The 16,096-nt window shown below is 38.8% G+C and overlaps 2 protein-coding genes across 2 annotated transcripts in view; one reads left to right on the top strand and one right to left on the bottom strand.

Annotated features, from left to right (window-relative positions):
* Positions 1–16,096, top strand: part of RAB10 (RAB10, member RAS oncogene family) — an 84,883-nt gene that overhangs the window by 51,761 nt on the left and 17,026 nt on the right. Inside the window, exon 2 of the mRNA XM_077843885.1 lies at positions 2,279–2,339. Within this exon, the coding sequence (XP_077700011.1) occupies positions 2,279–2,339 (61 nt within the window). The remainder of the gene's footprint in view (positions 1–2,278; positions 2,340–16,096) is intronic.
* Positions 1–16,096, bottom strand: part of ASXL2 (ASXL transcriptional regulator 2) — a 334,480-nt gene that overhangs the window by 318,202 nt on the left and 182 nt on the right. The gene's annotated exons all lie outside the window — the stretch shown is intronic.

Genomic DNA, 16,096 nt, shown 5'->3' with positions numbered 1-16,096 from the left:
TTCTCAGGTACCATTTCAATTTCTCTAGACAACATCATTTATCTGTTTATTCAAATACTTTTTGATTGTCTGCTTTTATGTCAGGCATAGCTCTGGATGCTGGAAATTTAACTGAATTCAACAGCTAAAATTCCTACCCTTTGATCTTATATTTTGGTATAGGGAGACAGACAGTAAATAACAAGAACAGTAAAATATGTACAGTATATTTGAGGGATGTTAAAGATAAAAAGTAAGGAAGAAGGGTAGGGATTGACAGACAATGGACATGGGGGTCAGGGACATGGGGAAACATTACACATAGGAAAGGATAGCGAGGGGAAGGAGCCATAATGGATGGAGAAGAGGTATTTCAAGTTGGGACAACAGTTATATGTAAAGGCCTTGTCTTGGGAATCTTCCTGACCCCTGTGTGGAATAATAAGGAGGCTGATACAATACAGTTAGCTAGGTCAGAGAAAGATACAGAAAAGTATGAGGACAGTGTTGAAAATGGAGGAGGTGGGGCAGCCCTGGTGGCTCAGCGGTTTAGCGCCACCTTCGGTCCAGGGCCTGATCCTAGAGACCCGGGATCAAGTTCCACATCGGGCTCCCTGCATGGAGCCTGCTTCTGCCTCTGCCTGTGTCTCTGCCTCTCTCTCTCTCTCTGTGTCTCTCATGAATAAATAAATAAAATCTAAAGAAAAAAAAAATGGGGGAGGTGGGCAGAATGTGTAGGGCCTTGTGAACCATTTTAAGGACTTTTGCTTTAGTCTTTGTGAAAGATGGGATTTACAGATAGACACTAAATGGTTATCTCAAGTTTGGAGTTCAAGAGAGAGGTCTGGGCTATGATATAAATTGGAGAGTTATTAGTGTGTATGTGGAATTTAAAGCCATGCGGTTAGGGAAAATAACCAAGGGAATGAGTGAAAATAGAAAAGTTCACTCCAATTTTTAGAAAATTTCAGAGAGCTAAGGAGAAACCAATAATGAATATTGAAGAATGAATGGCCAGAGGTAGGCAAGGAGAGTTTTTGTGCAGGAAAGAATGAAGAACTGCTTTAACCATTGCTAATTAGCTTGAGGATAGACAACATTGATTGAGAGAGAAACTCAGAGTCTAGGTTGGAGGTAGGTGGCTTAAAACCACCTAAAATCTTAATTTTCCAGTTGGACCTGGTTTCTATCTCAGAAGGTTTGGAGTTTTCAGACCATGTCCTAATTTTACCTCTCTTCAGGGAAGTTCTTTTTGAAATAGTATTGGTTGTCAGGTTTGTCATTTAGATTAACTAATAAATTACATCCTAATTGGAATTGTTAGTCTTCTTCAGTATTGGTCTTGACAATCAGATTACTGTAGGGTGATTTTTTTTTCAGTAATTCCTAGAGAAGCAAAAATTAGGACTGTGGATAAAGTCTGAGGTTTATAAATGCCAGGAACGTGACCCTTTTTTTCTTTTGATTTGAGTATGCAAACAACCCAAGCTGAAGACTTTGGTTGGTTAGGGAGCAGACAGATCTGGGTAATCTACAGTGCTTTTGCTTCATATATTTTGAAGCTCTGTGTTATTAGATGCATAAACATTTTTTTAAAGATTTTATTTATTCATTCATGAGAGAGAGAGAGAGAGGCAGAGACACAGGCAAAGGGAGAAGCAGGCTCCATGCAGGGAGCCCGACTGGGACTGGATCCCTCACCTCCAGGATCACGCCCTGGACTGAAGGCAGCGCTCAACTGCTGAGCCCCCCAGACTGCCCAACATTTAGTATTTCTATGCTTTCTTAATGAATTTACACTTTTATCATTTTGAAATGACCCTCTTTATCCCTGATCTTTTGCTTTGCAAGCTAGTAAAGACTATTTTTTTCCTACTAGGAAACATTTTTATTTTTTTATTTTTTTATTCTTTCCAATATTAAAATATTAGATATTTTAGAAGCACCTGGCTGGCTCAGTTGGTAGAAAATGCAACTGTTTATCTTGAAGTCATGAGTTCAAGCTCCACATTGGTTGTGGAGCCTACTTTAAAAAAATTGAGATGTTTTCAAGTTTACCTTTTTATTTCCTAATTGCTAAAACTCAATCTTCATATATAGCTGTTTCTTTTGCCATGTTGGATCTTCTATTACTCAAGTTTAAAATTGGGTAATTTGCTCAGATTTTGCATACTTAGTGACTATCAAGAGCCAGACTCAGATTTAAAAAGTGTGTTTTTATTTTTACTCCAGTTAACTTTAGGAGAACCAAGATCAGAGCCATAGATATAATTTACCTTTTTTTTTCTCTGTGTTGTAGGAATAGATTTTAAGATCAAAACAGTTGAATTACAAGGAAAGAAGATCAAGCTACAGATATGGTAAGTGATGCTGATTTACCTGCTTTATGTAGTAGATTGCCAAGTTCCTGAAGGTTTGGCAGTGAAATCCTTCTGTCACCTGATTAGATTCTGAGACTTTCCTTTAAAGCCAGCAATCAGGTCACCTTTCAGTGAAGTAAAAAAATTATGGACATGGAGCACCTGATCGCTCAGTTGGTAGAGCATGTGACTTTTGGTCTTGGAGTCATGAGTTGGAGCCCCATTTTGGGTGGAGAGATTACTTTAACAGTGAATAAATAATTATTGACATGGATTTTTTTTTTTTTTTTCAGTCAGTGAGATCTGGCTAAGTGTTTTATCTTTTCCACTTACTCTATGAACTTGAACAAGTTACCTACCACATGGGGTTGTTACATCTTCATACGTAAAATAGAGATAATACCACTTACCTCAAAGGGTTGTTCTAAGGATTACATGAAATAATCTATGTAGAGCCTTTAGCACCATACTTTGCTCACAAACACTCAATATATAAAGAGTTTCTTGCTTTGAGAGTCTTACACTAAAATGTTTGTTTCCTTTAATGTGTTTATAACTTTTTATAGGCTTTATTTTTATTAGTCTGTATCGGATTTACCCTATAGAAGTAAAATGAAATTTTTAAAAATTGTATTCAAGTATGAATCATAAACTTTAAAATTAGAATAACAGTATTTTGTGATAAATATTTTCTATATATGTATTAACATGTTAATTAGTCAAAATGACCCTATGGGATACATTATTCCCTTTTTTTAAACAGCTTTGTTGAGGTATAATTGACACAAAGTAACTGTACGTATTTAAAGTATACAATTTGGTGAGTTAAATGTATATATATGTTGTATATACCTGTGAAACCATCACCACAATCAAGATAATGAACATATCCGTCACTTGAAGTCTCTTTGTAATCTCTCCTTCCTTTCTACTCCTGGTCCCCAAGCAACCATTCTTCTACTTTTTGTCACTGTAAATTAGTTTCTATTTTCTAGTACTGTATATAAATACAATCATATAGTGTCTTTTTTTTTTTTCTCTCGTATTTTTTTCTGGTAGAGAGGGTCTGGCTTCTTTCATGTAGTGTAATTATTTTGAAGATTATCTGTGATTTTTTTATGTGTGTGGAAAAGTTCATTACTTTTTATTACTGAATAGTATTCCGTTGCTAAGATACATCATAATTTGGTTATTCACCATAAAGCTGCTCCAGATCTTTGAATTGCTATATATTTTCCCTTCTCTTGGATTACTCCTGTTTTACAGATAATGAAATGGATGCATTTTAAAAATATATTTATTTATTCATGAGAGAGAGAGAGAGAGAGAGGCAGAGATACAGGCAGAGGGAGAAACAGGCTCCATGCAGAGAGCCCGACGCCAGACTCCATCCTGGGTCTCCAGGATCACCCTGGGCTGAAGGCGGTGCAAAACCGCTGAGCCACCCCGGCTGCCCAAAAGGATGCATTTTGAAATAACCAAGATCTTCAGCATATAAATGCAGAACAGGGATACATTACATGCTCAGACTGTAGAGTTGAGAGTAACACTATTAATTACTATCCTGCTTCCTACAAATAGTGCATTTTGACATTGATTGCTGCTCTTTCCAGTTCTGTCATTTCTTTCTTCATTACCAGTCAGTAATTGTACTAAATTTGAATTCATGTTGAGTTTCACTGTAAAAGGACTGGTCATAGAGTGGTTGTGAGAATGAGTGGTACATGTAAAGCACTAAGAGCAGTGTCTGATACATAACTAGTGTTTAATAAATCATAGCTATTATTATTAGGGTATCTTCCAGTAAGAGACTATAACCCTAAGAATAATAACATTTTATTTTAGGATATGAGCAGAGGAGAAAGTTAGCAAAGGAGAGTTAAAAAGAGAATTAGGAAAGAACAATGTCCAGAATCCAAAGACAGTTTCAAAAAGTTAGGTATTCCCTTTGAAATAGAGCTAATATTAGTATTCATAAATTTTGGAGAGAGCCCATGCAAGCAGGGGGTGAGGAGGGCAGAGTGAGAGATTTTTTTTTTTTTTTTTTTTAGATTTTATTTATTTACTTGAGAGAGGGAGCACAAGTGAGAGAGAACATGAATGGAGTGGAGGGGCAGAGGGAGAAGGAGAAGCAGACTCCCTGCTGAGTAGGGAACCAGATATGGAACTCAGTCCCAGGACCCTGAGATCATGACTTGTACTGAAGGCAGACTCTTAACCAACTGACCCACCCAGGTGCCCGGAGAGAGAGAATTTTAGACTCCTTACTCAGTGCAGAGCCAGATGTGGGGCTCAATCTCAACAACCTTGAGATTATGACCTGAGTCAAAACCAAGAGTTGCACATGTAACCAGCTGAGCCACCTAGGTGCCAAAGGGAGCTAATAATTAGAAGAGTAGGATATGTTTAACCAGAATGTCATTAACTGACCATGTAATTAGAGGTAAGAACTTTATAACATATTTAAAATTTAATACAAATTTAAATAAAATGTGGATTTTTTTTAAACCTTTTTTTTTTTTTAAGATTTTTAAAAAATTTATTCATGAAAGACAGAAAGGCAGAGACATAGGCAGAGGGAGAAGCAGGCTTCCTGTGGGGATCCTGATGTGGGACTTAATCTTGGGATCATGACCTGAGCCAAAGACAGATGTTCAACCACTGAGCCACCCAGGTGCCCTAAAATGTGGACATTTTAAAGTGTTTTCTAAATTGAATGATTCCTTTTGAAGTACAGTCCACTTGAGGATTATTGATTTTTCCTTACTTTAACTGGGAAATAACTAAGCAAATGAACTGGGCCTCATAATTCTGTTTCATTATAATTAAAGCTGATCTCAAGGGAATGGATGTCAATTATTTATTTTGAATTTCAACCAACTCTCCCCCCTGCCCTTTATTATCTCATACCATATATTAGCATTGGCCCTGCAGGGTAGTCTGTGTTCCAAGCCCCACTTAAGCTCTGTCACACTGATTGGCATTCCTCTCAACTGCATCCTCTTTGTGCACACTTTTTTTTTTAATATTTTATTATTTATTTGAGACAGAGAGAGAGCACATGAGTGAGCAGGGGGAGAAGGATAAAACAGGGACCCCGATGTGGGACTTAACCCGGGACTCGGGACTCTGAGATCATGAACTGAGCTGAAAGCAGACACTTAACTGACTGAGCCACCCAGGCGTCCCTCTGTGCACACTGTAAACCAATAATGTCCAAGCTTTTTTGATGGTAAAAGATATATTTTACATTGTGACTTTGTGAATCAGTATATTATATGTACATGTATACAGCAGAAACAAAAGTGCGAAAAACTGGGGCACCTGGGTGGCTCAGTGGTTGAGCATCTGCCTTTGGCTCAGGTCATGATCCCAGGCTCCTGGGATCCAGTCCCGCATCGGGCTCCCCGCAGGGAGCCTGCTTCTCCCTCTGCCTATGTTTCTGCCTCTCTTTCTGTGTCTCTCATGAATAAATAAATAAAATCTTTTTTTAAAAATGCAAAAAACTATTTTAAGATGTTTTTCTTCATATACTACATAAAACCTTTGCCCTGCTAAATTTGTCCTGTTTGTCTTTCTGCATTCTTCCACAAACTTTACCTTTCCCCTTTCCCCTTCCCCCTTCCTTCCCTTCCTTCCCTTCCTTTCAGAAGGGATGAGGAGCAAAAGGAGAGGGAGAGAGAGAATCTTAAGCAGGCTCTACACCCAGTGTGTGAGCCTGACATGGAGCTCCATCTTAAAACCCTGATCATGACCCGAGCCAAAATCAAGAGTCGAACACTTAATGCTCTGAGCCATCCAGGTGCCCCTACAACCTTTCCCTTCTGTTCCTTGTCCTGTGACTTTAAGTATTTTTTCCTCCCTCTTGTTTTAGTTTCTGTAGCTTCTAGAAGTAAACAGTAACAACTAACACTTGTTTTTTTTTTTTTTTAATTTTTATTTATTTATGATAGTCACAGAGAGAGAGAGAGAGAGAGAGAGGCAGAGAGGGAAGCAGGCTCCATGCACCGGGAGCCCGACGTGGGATTCGATCCCGGGTCTCCAGGATCGCACCCTGGGCCAAAGGCAGGGGCTTAACCGCTACACCACCCAGGGATCCCTAACACTTGTTTTTTAAAAAGGGAGCCTTTTCGGGAAGCCTGGGTGTGGCTCAGTGGTTTAGCGCCACCTTCAGCCCAGGGTGTGATCCTGGAGACACTGGATCAAGTCCCACATCTGGCTCCCTGCATGGAGCCTGCTTCTCCCTCTGCCTGTGTCTCTGCCTCTCTCTCTCTCTGCGCCTCTCATGAATAAATAATACAAATCTTTAAAAAAAAAAAAAAGGAACCTTTCTAGAAGATGTCATTTTGCAACAGTAAGTCCTCAGTTTGACCTTCAAGATTAATCTAGAAATGATTTCTACTGTACATCTAAATCTCAAGTATAGAACAGAAATGGTAACATTTCTAATTTAGAATTGTTTGGTTTTTAGTCATTATTAATATAACCACTTTTGGGTAAAAACACTTTAGAAGGAAAATTTCATTTAGTCTAGGTTTTCATATATAAAACTGCTTTTAATTTGAAAATCCATTTTCCCATAAAGATCAGGAATGAGTGGTGAAAATTTGCAAGTGATAGTTAAGAGGTTAGCATTGTGGTAGCTGATTTTCTTTATTTGCTTTTGAAAGTTCTCATTCTAACAATCAGAGGAGAAGGAAATCATGCATCTCCAAGAGATCTGGGATATACCACAATTGAAGAAGGCTTTTAGCTGGAAAACCCATTACTCATAACTCAAAACACTATCCTCACTCAACATTAAATGCTTTGCTTCCAATTGCTACTAAAAAAGCACAGTGATTTTTTTTTTTTTTTATCTGTCTCTAGTTTGAATGAATATATTCAGATTCTTGTTTCAGCATGAAAAATTCTGTTCTGTGATTGAATATTGATTTGGGAAACTTCAGTCAGTGCTAAAGATTTGTGTTATTTTTCTTTACTTGAATTATCTTCATTTATCTTTTTTCCAGGGGTCTTGTAGTCTGTTGCATAAGGGTGGAGATGGATCTCAGGCTGGCCAAGGCACATGTATGTAGGCCTAAAATTAGCTTGTTTGGCTGATAATAGAGAAGCTGCGGCTTTTTTTTTTTTTTTTTTTAAAGATTTTATTTATTCATGAGAGACCCAGAGAGACGCAGAGACACAGGCAGAGGGAGAAGCAGGCTCCATGCAGGGAGCCCGATGTGGGACTTGATCCCAGGTCTACAAGATCAGGCCCTAGGCTGAAGGTGGAGCCAAACCGCTGAGCTACCTGGGCTGCCCCAGCTGTGGCTTTTTAATCCCAGATCTCTAGAAGTTTCCACCACAGTATCTATCTGCACTTTCCTTAGAGTTGTGGGTCCTCCCGGGAAAAAAGCCCTAGTGAGTTATTTCATGTTTACTTTTCTTGTTTTGTTTTTAAGGGAAAGTGGTCAAAAATGTTTGTTACTGTTAGCATCTATATATTGTACCATCAGCAAATTTATTATCAACCCAGTCAACGAGAAATCAATAATGTCACATTGTTAAAGAATTAACCATTTACCTATAAAGTGCCAGATTCATGGGGAGTCATCTTTGATTCTTTTTTTTTTTTTTTAAGATTTTATTTACTTATTCATGAGAGACACAGAGAGAGAGAGAGGCAGAGGGAGAAGCAGGCCCCATACAGGAAGCCTGACGTGGGACTTGATCCTGGGCCTCCAGGGTAACGCCCTGGGCCAAAGGTGGCGCTAAACCTCTGAGCCAACCCAGGCTGTCCATCTTTGATTTTTTAATTCCCTTAATCCCAGCATCCTCTTTGGTAAGCCCTGTTGACTCAATCTTATTATGTCTAGAATCCACATACAGTTTGCCATCTCCTATGTTAACCCCCAGTCCAAGCCACCATTACTACTACTTTGAGCCACTATAGTAGGTAGGCTCTTAGTATCCTAACAGGTCCTTATTTCCCCTTTTGCCTTAGTATAAATCAAGTATAGGTTATGGTTGTCATTCTTTCCCCATTTATGACCATTTTGAGTTCCATTGCATTTCAAATGAAAGTCCAAATTCCATATTTAAATTCCTTACCACAGTTAACAGAGTGGCCTCAACCTCATTTTGGGGTGTCTTGTGTATATACAATATATAGTCTCTACCCCCAGTGGAATCTTTCAATTCCATGAACATGACAAGCTCTTTTCCAATTTGGAACCTTTGTACATGCTCCATAGACCTCCCTCAAGCACCTCTACCTCCCACACCCCCAACCGTGGCTAGACCAAACATTCTGAAGTACCACTTCATTCCAGAACCTTCCCATTTCATCAAAAATAAAATGTGAAAACGTCAGGTTGTGGCTATTGCCCCTTGTGATCTCATCTCTCACCAGCTTTGCTCCAACCAGTGTGGCTTTTGTCTCCCTTGAGCATGCCAAGCATTTCCCATCTCAGGGACTTTGTACTTCAACTGTTTTTCTGGTTGTCCTGCTTCTTTCTCATTCAGATCTTAATTCCGTGTTATCCTCTGAGGGAGGCCTTGCATGATTTGAGGTAAAGCAGCCCAGTCCGTCAAGCACTGTCTCATTTGTCCTAGTTGATCTTTATCATAGTATTTTTTAGTATCTAAAGTTACCATACTTTGGGGGCACCTAGGTGGCTCTAAGTTGAGGTCTGACTCTTGATTTTGGCTCAGGTCATGATGTCAGGTTTGTCAATTTGAGACTCACATCCAGCTCCACGTTCAGTGGGAAATCTTCCCTTTGTTTTTCCGCTCATATACACACACTTTATTAAATAAATAAAGTTTTAAAACAATTTATTTAGCGAGAGAGGCAGAGACATAGGCAGAGGTAGAAGCAGGCTTTCCATGGAGAGCCTGATAGGGACTCGATCCCAGGACCCTGGGATCACGCCCTGAGCTGAAGGCAGGTGCTCAACCACTGAGCCACCCAGACGTCCCATAAATAAATCTTTTTTTTAAAAAAAAAACTAAGTTACAAAAAAAAATTAAGTTACCATATATTTTTTTTAAGTTACCATATTTTAAAAAAAATGTCCCATTAAGACACCTGGGTGGCTCAGTGGTTGAGCTTCTGCCTTTGGCTCAGGTTGTGATCCTGGGGTCCTGGGATCGAGTGCCTCATCGGGCTCCCCACGGGGAGCCTGCTTTTCCCTCTGCCTATTTCTCTGCCTCTCTCTGTGTGTCTCTTATGAATAAATTAATAAAATATTTTTTTAAATGTCCGTTATTCCTCCTTTTGGGATGGGGATCCTATCTGTCTGATACATAGTTATAACAACCACCTAGAATAGAGCCTGACAAATACAGATGCTCAGTAAATATTTGTTGACTAAATGACCTTGTTTGGTTGATTCTATTCATACTTCTCATTCACCATAAACATCAGGAACCTCCCTGATCATTCTATCTAGATTATAGATTATGTCTTCCCTTCTCCTTACCCCAGTTTTCATCGCTCCAGCTTGTTTACCATGTTAGCATTGATCACAGTTTGGCATTATATATTTACTTATTTGCTTGCTCCTTTCCTCACTGGAATATAAGCACTGCAAGAGCAGGTTTCAGACTTCTTTTTTTTTTTTTTTTTATGAAGATAAACATAGTTAAAATTCATGATATTTTGAAGTAGAGAAATTGCATATCTATAAGGAAATGCAGATCTTGTTAAAATAAAACTCATTGTGGGGTCCCTAGCTGGCTCAATTGGTTGTGTATGTGACTTTTGATCTCTGGGTTTTAAGTTTGAGCCCCACGCTGGGTGTAGAGGTTATTTAAAAATAAAATTTTAAGAAAAAAAGCCTCTGCGAAATTTGATATCCTAATTTATAAAGTAAGAAATAACTTCATTATGTTACCAAAAACACAAAGGTAGGAAATTTAGGGTCTCTGCTTTGCAGAGCAAATGATGTTGGATCTGGTCTGTTCTAGTGCTGTCAGTGCCCAGACTAAAAATAGCTGTCATAATAGCAGCTAGAGTACACAGCTTCCTTGACCCTGCATGTGGGACTAACAAGAAAATAAGCTATTTTAGTTCTTAGGAACATATCACTTCTTTTATAATATGTCAGTGGGGAAAAAAATAGGATTTTGCAACATTCTCTTAGCTGTGTATCTATTATTTTATGTAAGGAAAGTCCTGTTGCCACTGGGTTGTAATTTCAGAAACTTTCAACATAGGTAAAGAAGAAAAAAAAAATCAGGGACGCCTGGGTGGCTCAGTGGTTCAGCATCTGCCTTTGACTCAGGGCATGATCCTGGAATCCCAGGATCAAGTCCCGCATCGGGATTCCTGCATGGAGCCTGCTTCTCCCTCTGCCTATGTCTCTGCCTCTCTCTCTTTGTATATCTCATGAATGAATGAATGAATGAATGAATGAATAAATAAATAAATAAATAATACATTTTAAAAAAAGAAAAAAATCAGAAGAAAGGAAAACCAAGTTGAGTGGTTGTGAGCATCTGCCTTTGGCTCGGGGCATGATCCTGCAGTCCTGGGATTGAGTCCCACGTCGGGCGCCCTGCATGGAGCCTGCTTCTCCTCTCTCTGCCTTTCTTTCTGTGTCTCTCATGAATAAATAAATTTTAAAATCTTAAAAAAAAATTGTATTTTGGTAAACAAATAATATTGTGAGTACATACAACATTAAATTGCTCTTCAGGTATTTAAAACCTGGTTTTGCTTATTGGGGTCAACCTGGTGTCTTTAATCTTGGGTGTATGTGTTCATGCAAATCTAAAAATAATTTGGGCAGTGAATAAGCAGCTGTAGCTATTTTTAGCCCTGGGCAAAGGGGGTCATCAATTAGCTTAGAGTGAGCAAGAACTCAAGTTTCTGGTTGGAAATAAGTGGTTGATTGCCTTAACAATTGGTAGGGCCTGATAGGAGTGTCCAGGCAGGATTTAGGAAAAGGGGTAGAGATCAAGGAGTGTTCGGTCATTTAAGTAAAACCATCTAAGAGACATGCTATCAGTTGTTCCAGGTTGTATCCTTAAGTTAGATCAATAAAGACTACACACACAGGCACACACACGTATTTGTAACTGTATGTTTATTTACATTCTTAGACCACAATTTTTATCATCCTTACCTTTAAATTTGTTAATTTACTGAAAATAACAAGAAGGAGGTTTACAAAAACGTATTCTGCATTTGTATCTGGTCTCCCCCGCATTGTTTTTTTAAGATTTTTTTTTTATTTATTCATGAGAGACACAGGCAGAGGGAGAAGCAGGCTCCACACCGGGAGCCTGAGGTGGGACTCCATCCCGGGTCTCCAGGATCACATCCTGGGCTGAAGGCGGTGCTAAACCGCTAAACCACCTGGGTTGCCCTTCCCCCGCATTCTTTACATTATTTCTGAAAAGAGTAATATAATCTACTGTGGGTATCCCTCCTTAGTCCTTTCTCTTTTCCCTTTTTTTGCCTTGGCCCCCAAGAAATTTCTAGGTAAGTTTTCTAAGATAAGCATAGCAAATAAATTGTCCTTTGGAGATAGTGTATTTATATTTTCCATTTTCCTCAACTCCAAATTCTTTTTTTTTCTTTAATTAATCTCATCTATTTAGTCACAAGGTACCTGTGATCACATGTAATTTATGATTTCATGAAAAATTTTTTTCTTATCACAGTAGAAACCGTTTAGTTCTTTTCTGAAAGAAAGGTATAAATGGAGGGAGGGAACAAGGAAAAAAATAAAACATAATGTCTGCCCCAAAAAAAGAAAAAAAAGAAAAGAATAAATCAATTAATAATTCTATATCCTTAGAGAAAGATTAAAGTTTCCTAGAGAAAATCCAGGCTGAAAATATACTTATTGAAGACAAAAGAGAGTGTGTGTGTGTGTGTGTGTGTGTGTGTGTGTGTGTGTAGCACCTGGGACTCCAGAAGTGCCTACTGGCTATAGTGTAGGAGGCATACAAAACTTTTACTTCATTTTTTGTCATAAGTAGTAACAATGTAAAGAGATCTTCCACAGTACCTCACTATGAGCAACAACCCCCAAAACCGTCTAGTTATGATATGCTTTCTTCTTCCCCATTCATTCACATTACAAAATTAGCAAATTATACACGCATTTCAGTGTCAAATCTATGACTAAATTCTCTACCAAGAAAGAATACACTGCAAAAGACATTACTTAGTTAAATCTAAATCAACAGCACTTAGAGGAGGTTTTATAATACTGGTTACATATGAAATGTCAATAGAAAAGATACTGAAATATTAATGGCCCCTCTGAAAAGAAGATAATCATTATTTAAATTCAGAGTTAAGTTTGTTTTGATCCATGACATTCTACTCCATCTGTTCTTTTAGTCTCCTCCATCTTCCAAAATCTCTTAAACCCAACTACCTTCCTTTTTTTATATGCTTCCCTAAGTTTTTTAAAGGCTTTCTCTATCCCATTTTCATTTACAAATGTCATACGTTCTTCCAACATGGCTATATCAAGATGATCTGGCTCCTCCACTCCTTGATCTCTAATTACCCTTTTTTGGTATTGCATTATCTTCCGACTCTGCTTTTACACACACACTGTTTTTCAACACAGTAAATAGAATGATTCTTCTTATTTTCATTTTTAAAATATTTTATTTATTTATTTATTTATTAGAGAGAGAGAGTGTGCACAAGCAGGGGGAGCAGCAGCAGAGGGAGAGGGAGTAGAAGCAGGCTCCCCACTGAGCAGGGAGCCCAGTGCAGGGCTCCATCCCAGGCATGACCCAAGCCAAAGGCAGACACTTAACCAACTGACCACCCAGGTGCCCTTAGAATGATTCTCTTTAAATGCAGGTTAAGTTACTTCTTTTTTTAAAGCCTTCAGTAGACTTCCTATTTCAGAGAAAAAGCTGAAGTCCTATTGTGCTCTTTATTATTCCTTAGCCCTGGGTCAGGACCTTTGCACTTGTTCTTCCCTCTTTTTATCTTATTTTATTTTTTTTTTATTTTTATTTATTTATTTATTTATGATAGTCACACAGAGAGAGAGAGAGAGAGAGAGAGAGGCAGAGACACAGGCAGAGGGAGAAGCAGGCTCCATGCACCGGGAGCCCGATGTGGGATTCGATCCTGGGTCTCCAGGATCGCGCCCTGGGTCAAAGGCAGGCGCCAAACCGCTGCGCCACCCAGGGATCCCCTTCCCTCTTTTTAGAACATTGTTACCCCTAGATACTTCCTTATTCCCTTTACCTTCTCACTGAGGTGTTCCCTCACCATTCTGTTTAAAATTTTACTTGCTTGCACCATCCCCAATATCAGCCCCTAGTCTCTTTAATTTTTATATTCTTGGTACTTCTCACTCTCTGAAGATACATAGTTTTAGAAATAATGATTTAGGGGCAGCCCAGTGGCTCAGCAGTTTAGCGCCGCCTTCAGTCCAGGGCCTGATCCTGGAGAACCAGGATGAAGTCCCACATCAGGCTCCCTGCATGGAGCCTGCTTCTCCCTCTGCCTGTGTCTCTGCGCCTGCCTCCCTCCCTCCCTCTCTGTCTCTCATGAATAAATGAATAAAATATTTTAAAAAATGATTTATTTGGTTGTTGCCTACCCCCAGTAGACTATAAAAACTTCATTAAGGCAGGAATTATTTTGTTTACAACTTTCTCTCTGGTGTCTAGAATAGTATCTCGCATGTACTATTTGTTCAGTAAATACTTGCAGAATGAATAGATGGGATTTTACATTTTTACATTTTTTATTTTAAAGATTTTATTTATTTGAGAGAGAGTGTAAGCAGGAGCAAGGGAGGGGCAGAGGCAGAGGGAGAAGCAGACTCCTTGCTGAGCAGGGAGCCCAATGTGGAGCTGGATCCCAGGACCCTGAGATCACAACCTGAGCCGAAGGCAGATGCTTAACTGACTGAGCCACTCAGGCACCCAGGATTTTTTACATTATATTAAAGGGCAAATCCATATACTTTGAGGTGAGTTAGGCAAGTGACAGGACTGAAATTCTCTTACAAAAGTTGAAAAGTCCACCCAGGTCATCTTTAACTTGGCTAAATAAAAAATCATTTTATCTTACCTTTTTTTTCAGAAATAGGCTTTAGTCAAAGCCAGGGATTTCCTTGTGAAGCAGCTTCGAGTACAGCTTCAACACAGATACAAACTTGAAAGAGCATCTACAGAGATGATTTTGACTTAAGGACATCTTGAAATCATAAATTTTAGATCTCAAAATGACATTGTATCTTTGCATATTTTTCTACTACAGATTGCTTTGGGCTTGTTTATAATATAAATAAATTATGGAATTTTACTTTAGTTATTTCTTCCAGCTGTGAATGAAAAAAAAAGATCCAGAGACTTTTATATACTTTTTTTTTTGACTTTTATATACTTTTAAGTTCACCTACCCAGAAGGATTGGAGTCTGAGGATAAACGTGGATCTGACTCCAAACCCATGTTGTGTGTTATAATGTCCAGCACAAGGTAGATGATCAGTACATGTTTGAATTGATAGATGGATAGAGGGCAGATGTGTGAACATGGTAATTGTGTACCAGGATTGAATGTAAGGAATATTGATGTATTAGTAGTTCTATTATATTTCTGGCTATATATATTTTGGGACATATAAGCATTATTTTAAAAATATTTTTAAGGGTCATGTAACTGAATTGGAGTGCTTTGATATTTAAAATAATGCAAAATCAGCAAGGTAATTTTCTAAAATACTGACTCATTAACATTTGAATGCTTATTCAACTTGCAGATACTGTGCATTCTGCTATGAACAAGATAGATCTCTGATGGAACTTTAATTTTAGAAAACATGGGAGACAATAAATCTGTAATAAGTGTTACACAGAGAAGTAAAGTAGGGGGACGGAATGGAGAAAGACTGGATGACTATTTAAATTGGGTAGTCAGAGACGGCTTCATTATTAAGGTGATGGTCAAAATGTGAATATGAGCCAGTCAAGTACAGGCAGGCTGTGGCAACAGCTAGTTCAGAGGCTGTCAAGTGAAAACAAGCTTGCGAATTTGGGGACATTAAAAAAAAAAACGTGACACTAACTGTCAAAGAAAAGAATGCCTCAGAATTTGGGGGGCGGGATCCCTGGGTGGCGCAGCGGTTTGGTGCCTGCCTTTGGCCCAGGGCGTGATCCTGGAGACCCGGGATCGAATCCCACATCGGGCTCCCGGTGCATGGAGCCTGCTTCTCCCTCTGCCTCTGTCTCTGTCTCTGCCTCTCTCTCTCTCTCTCTCTCTCTCTCTCTCTCTCTCTCTGTGACTATCATAAATAAATAAAAATAAAAAAAAAAAAAAAGAATTTGGGGGGCTTGGGCAGCCCAGATGGCTCAGCAGTTTAACGCCGCCTTCAACCCCGGGGCGTGATCCTGGAGACCCTGGAGATCCAGGGAGTCCCACGTCGGGCTCCCTGAGGGGAGCCTGCTTCTCCCTCTGCCTGTGTCTCTGTCTCTCTCTCTCTCTCCTCTCTGTGTCTCTCATGAATAAATAAATAAAATCTTTTAAAAAAAAAAAAATGGGGGGGGGCTGGAGAAAGAACAAGTCCTGTAACACTTTGTAAACCTCAAGATAACAATTTTGGAGTTGGTTCTAGTCGTAATAAATCAGATATTTTGTTTTATTTTTTTAAGCCTAGTAATCTTTTTTGTTTTGTGATAGCTTTATTGAGATGAGACATAATTCATGTACCATACAGTTCACCCATTTAAAGTATACAGTTGGTTTTTTTAGTGTATTTTCAAGGTATGTATACACCATC

This window comes from Canis aureus, chromosome 12 (genome assembly GCF_053574225.1).
Source record: "Canis aureus isolate CA01 chromosome 12, VMU_Caureus_v.1.0, whole genome shotgun sequence".
Taxonomy (NCBI): domain Eukaryota; kingdom Metazoa; phylum Chordata; class Mammalia; order Carnivora; family Canidae; genus Canis; species Canis aureus.
Note: the sequence above shows the minus strand (reverse complement) of the source record. Positions and strands in the feature narration are given on the sequence as shown.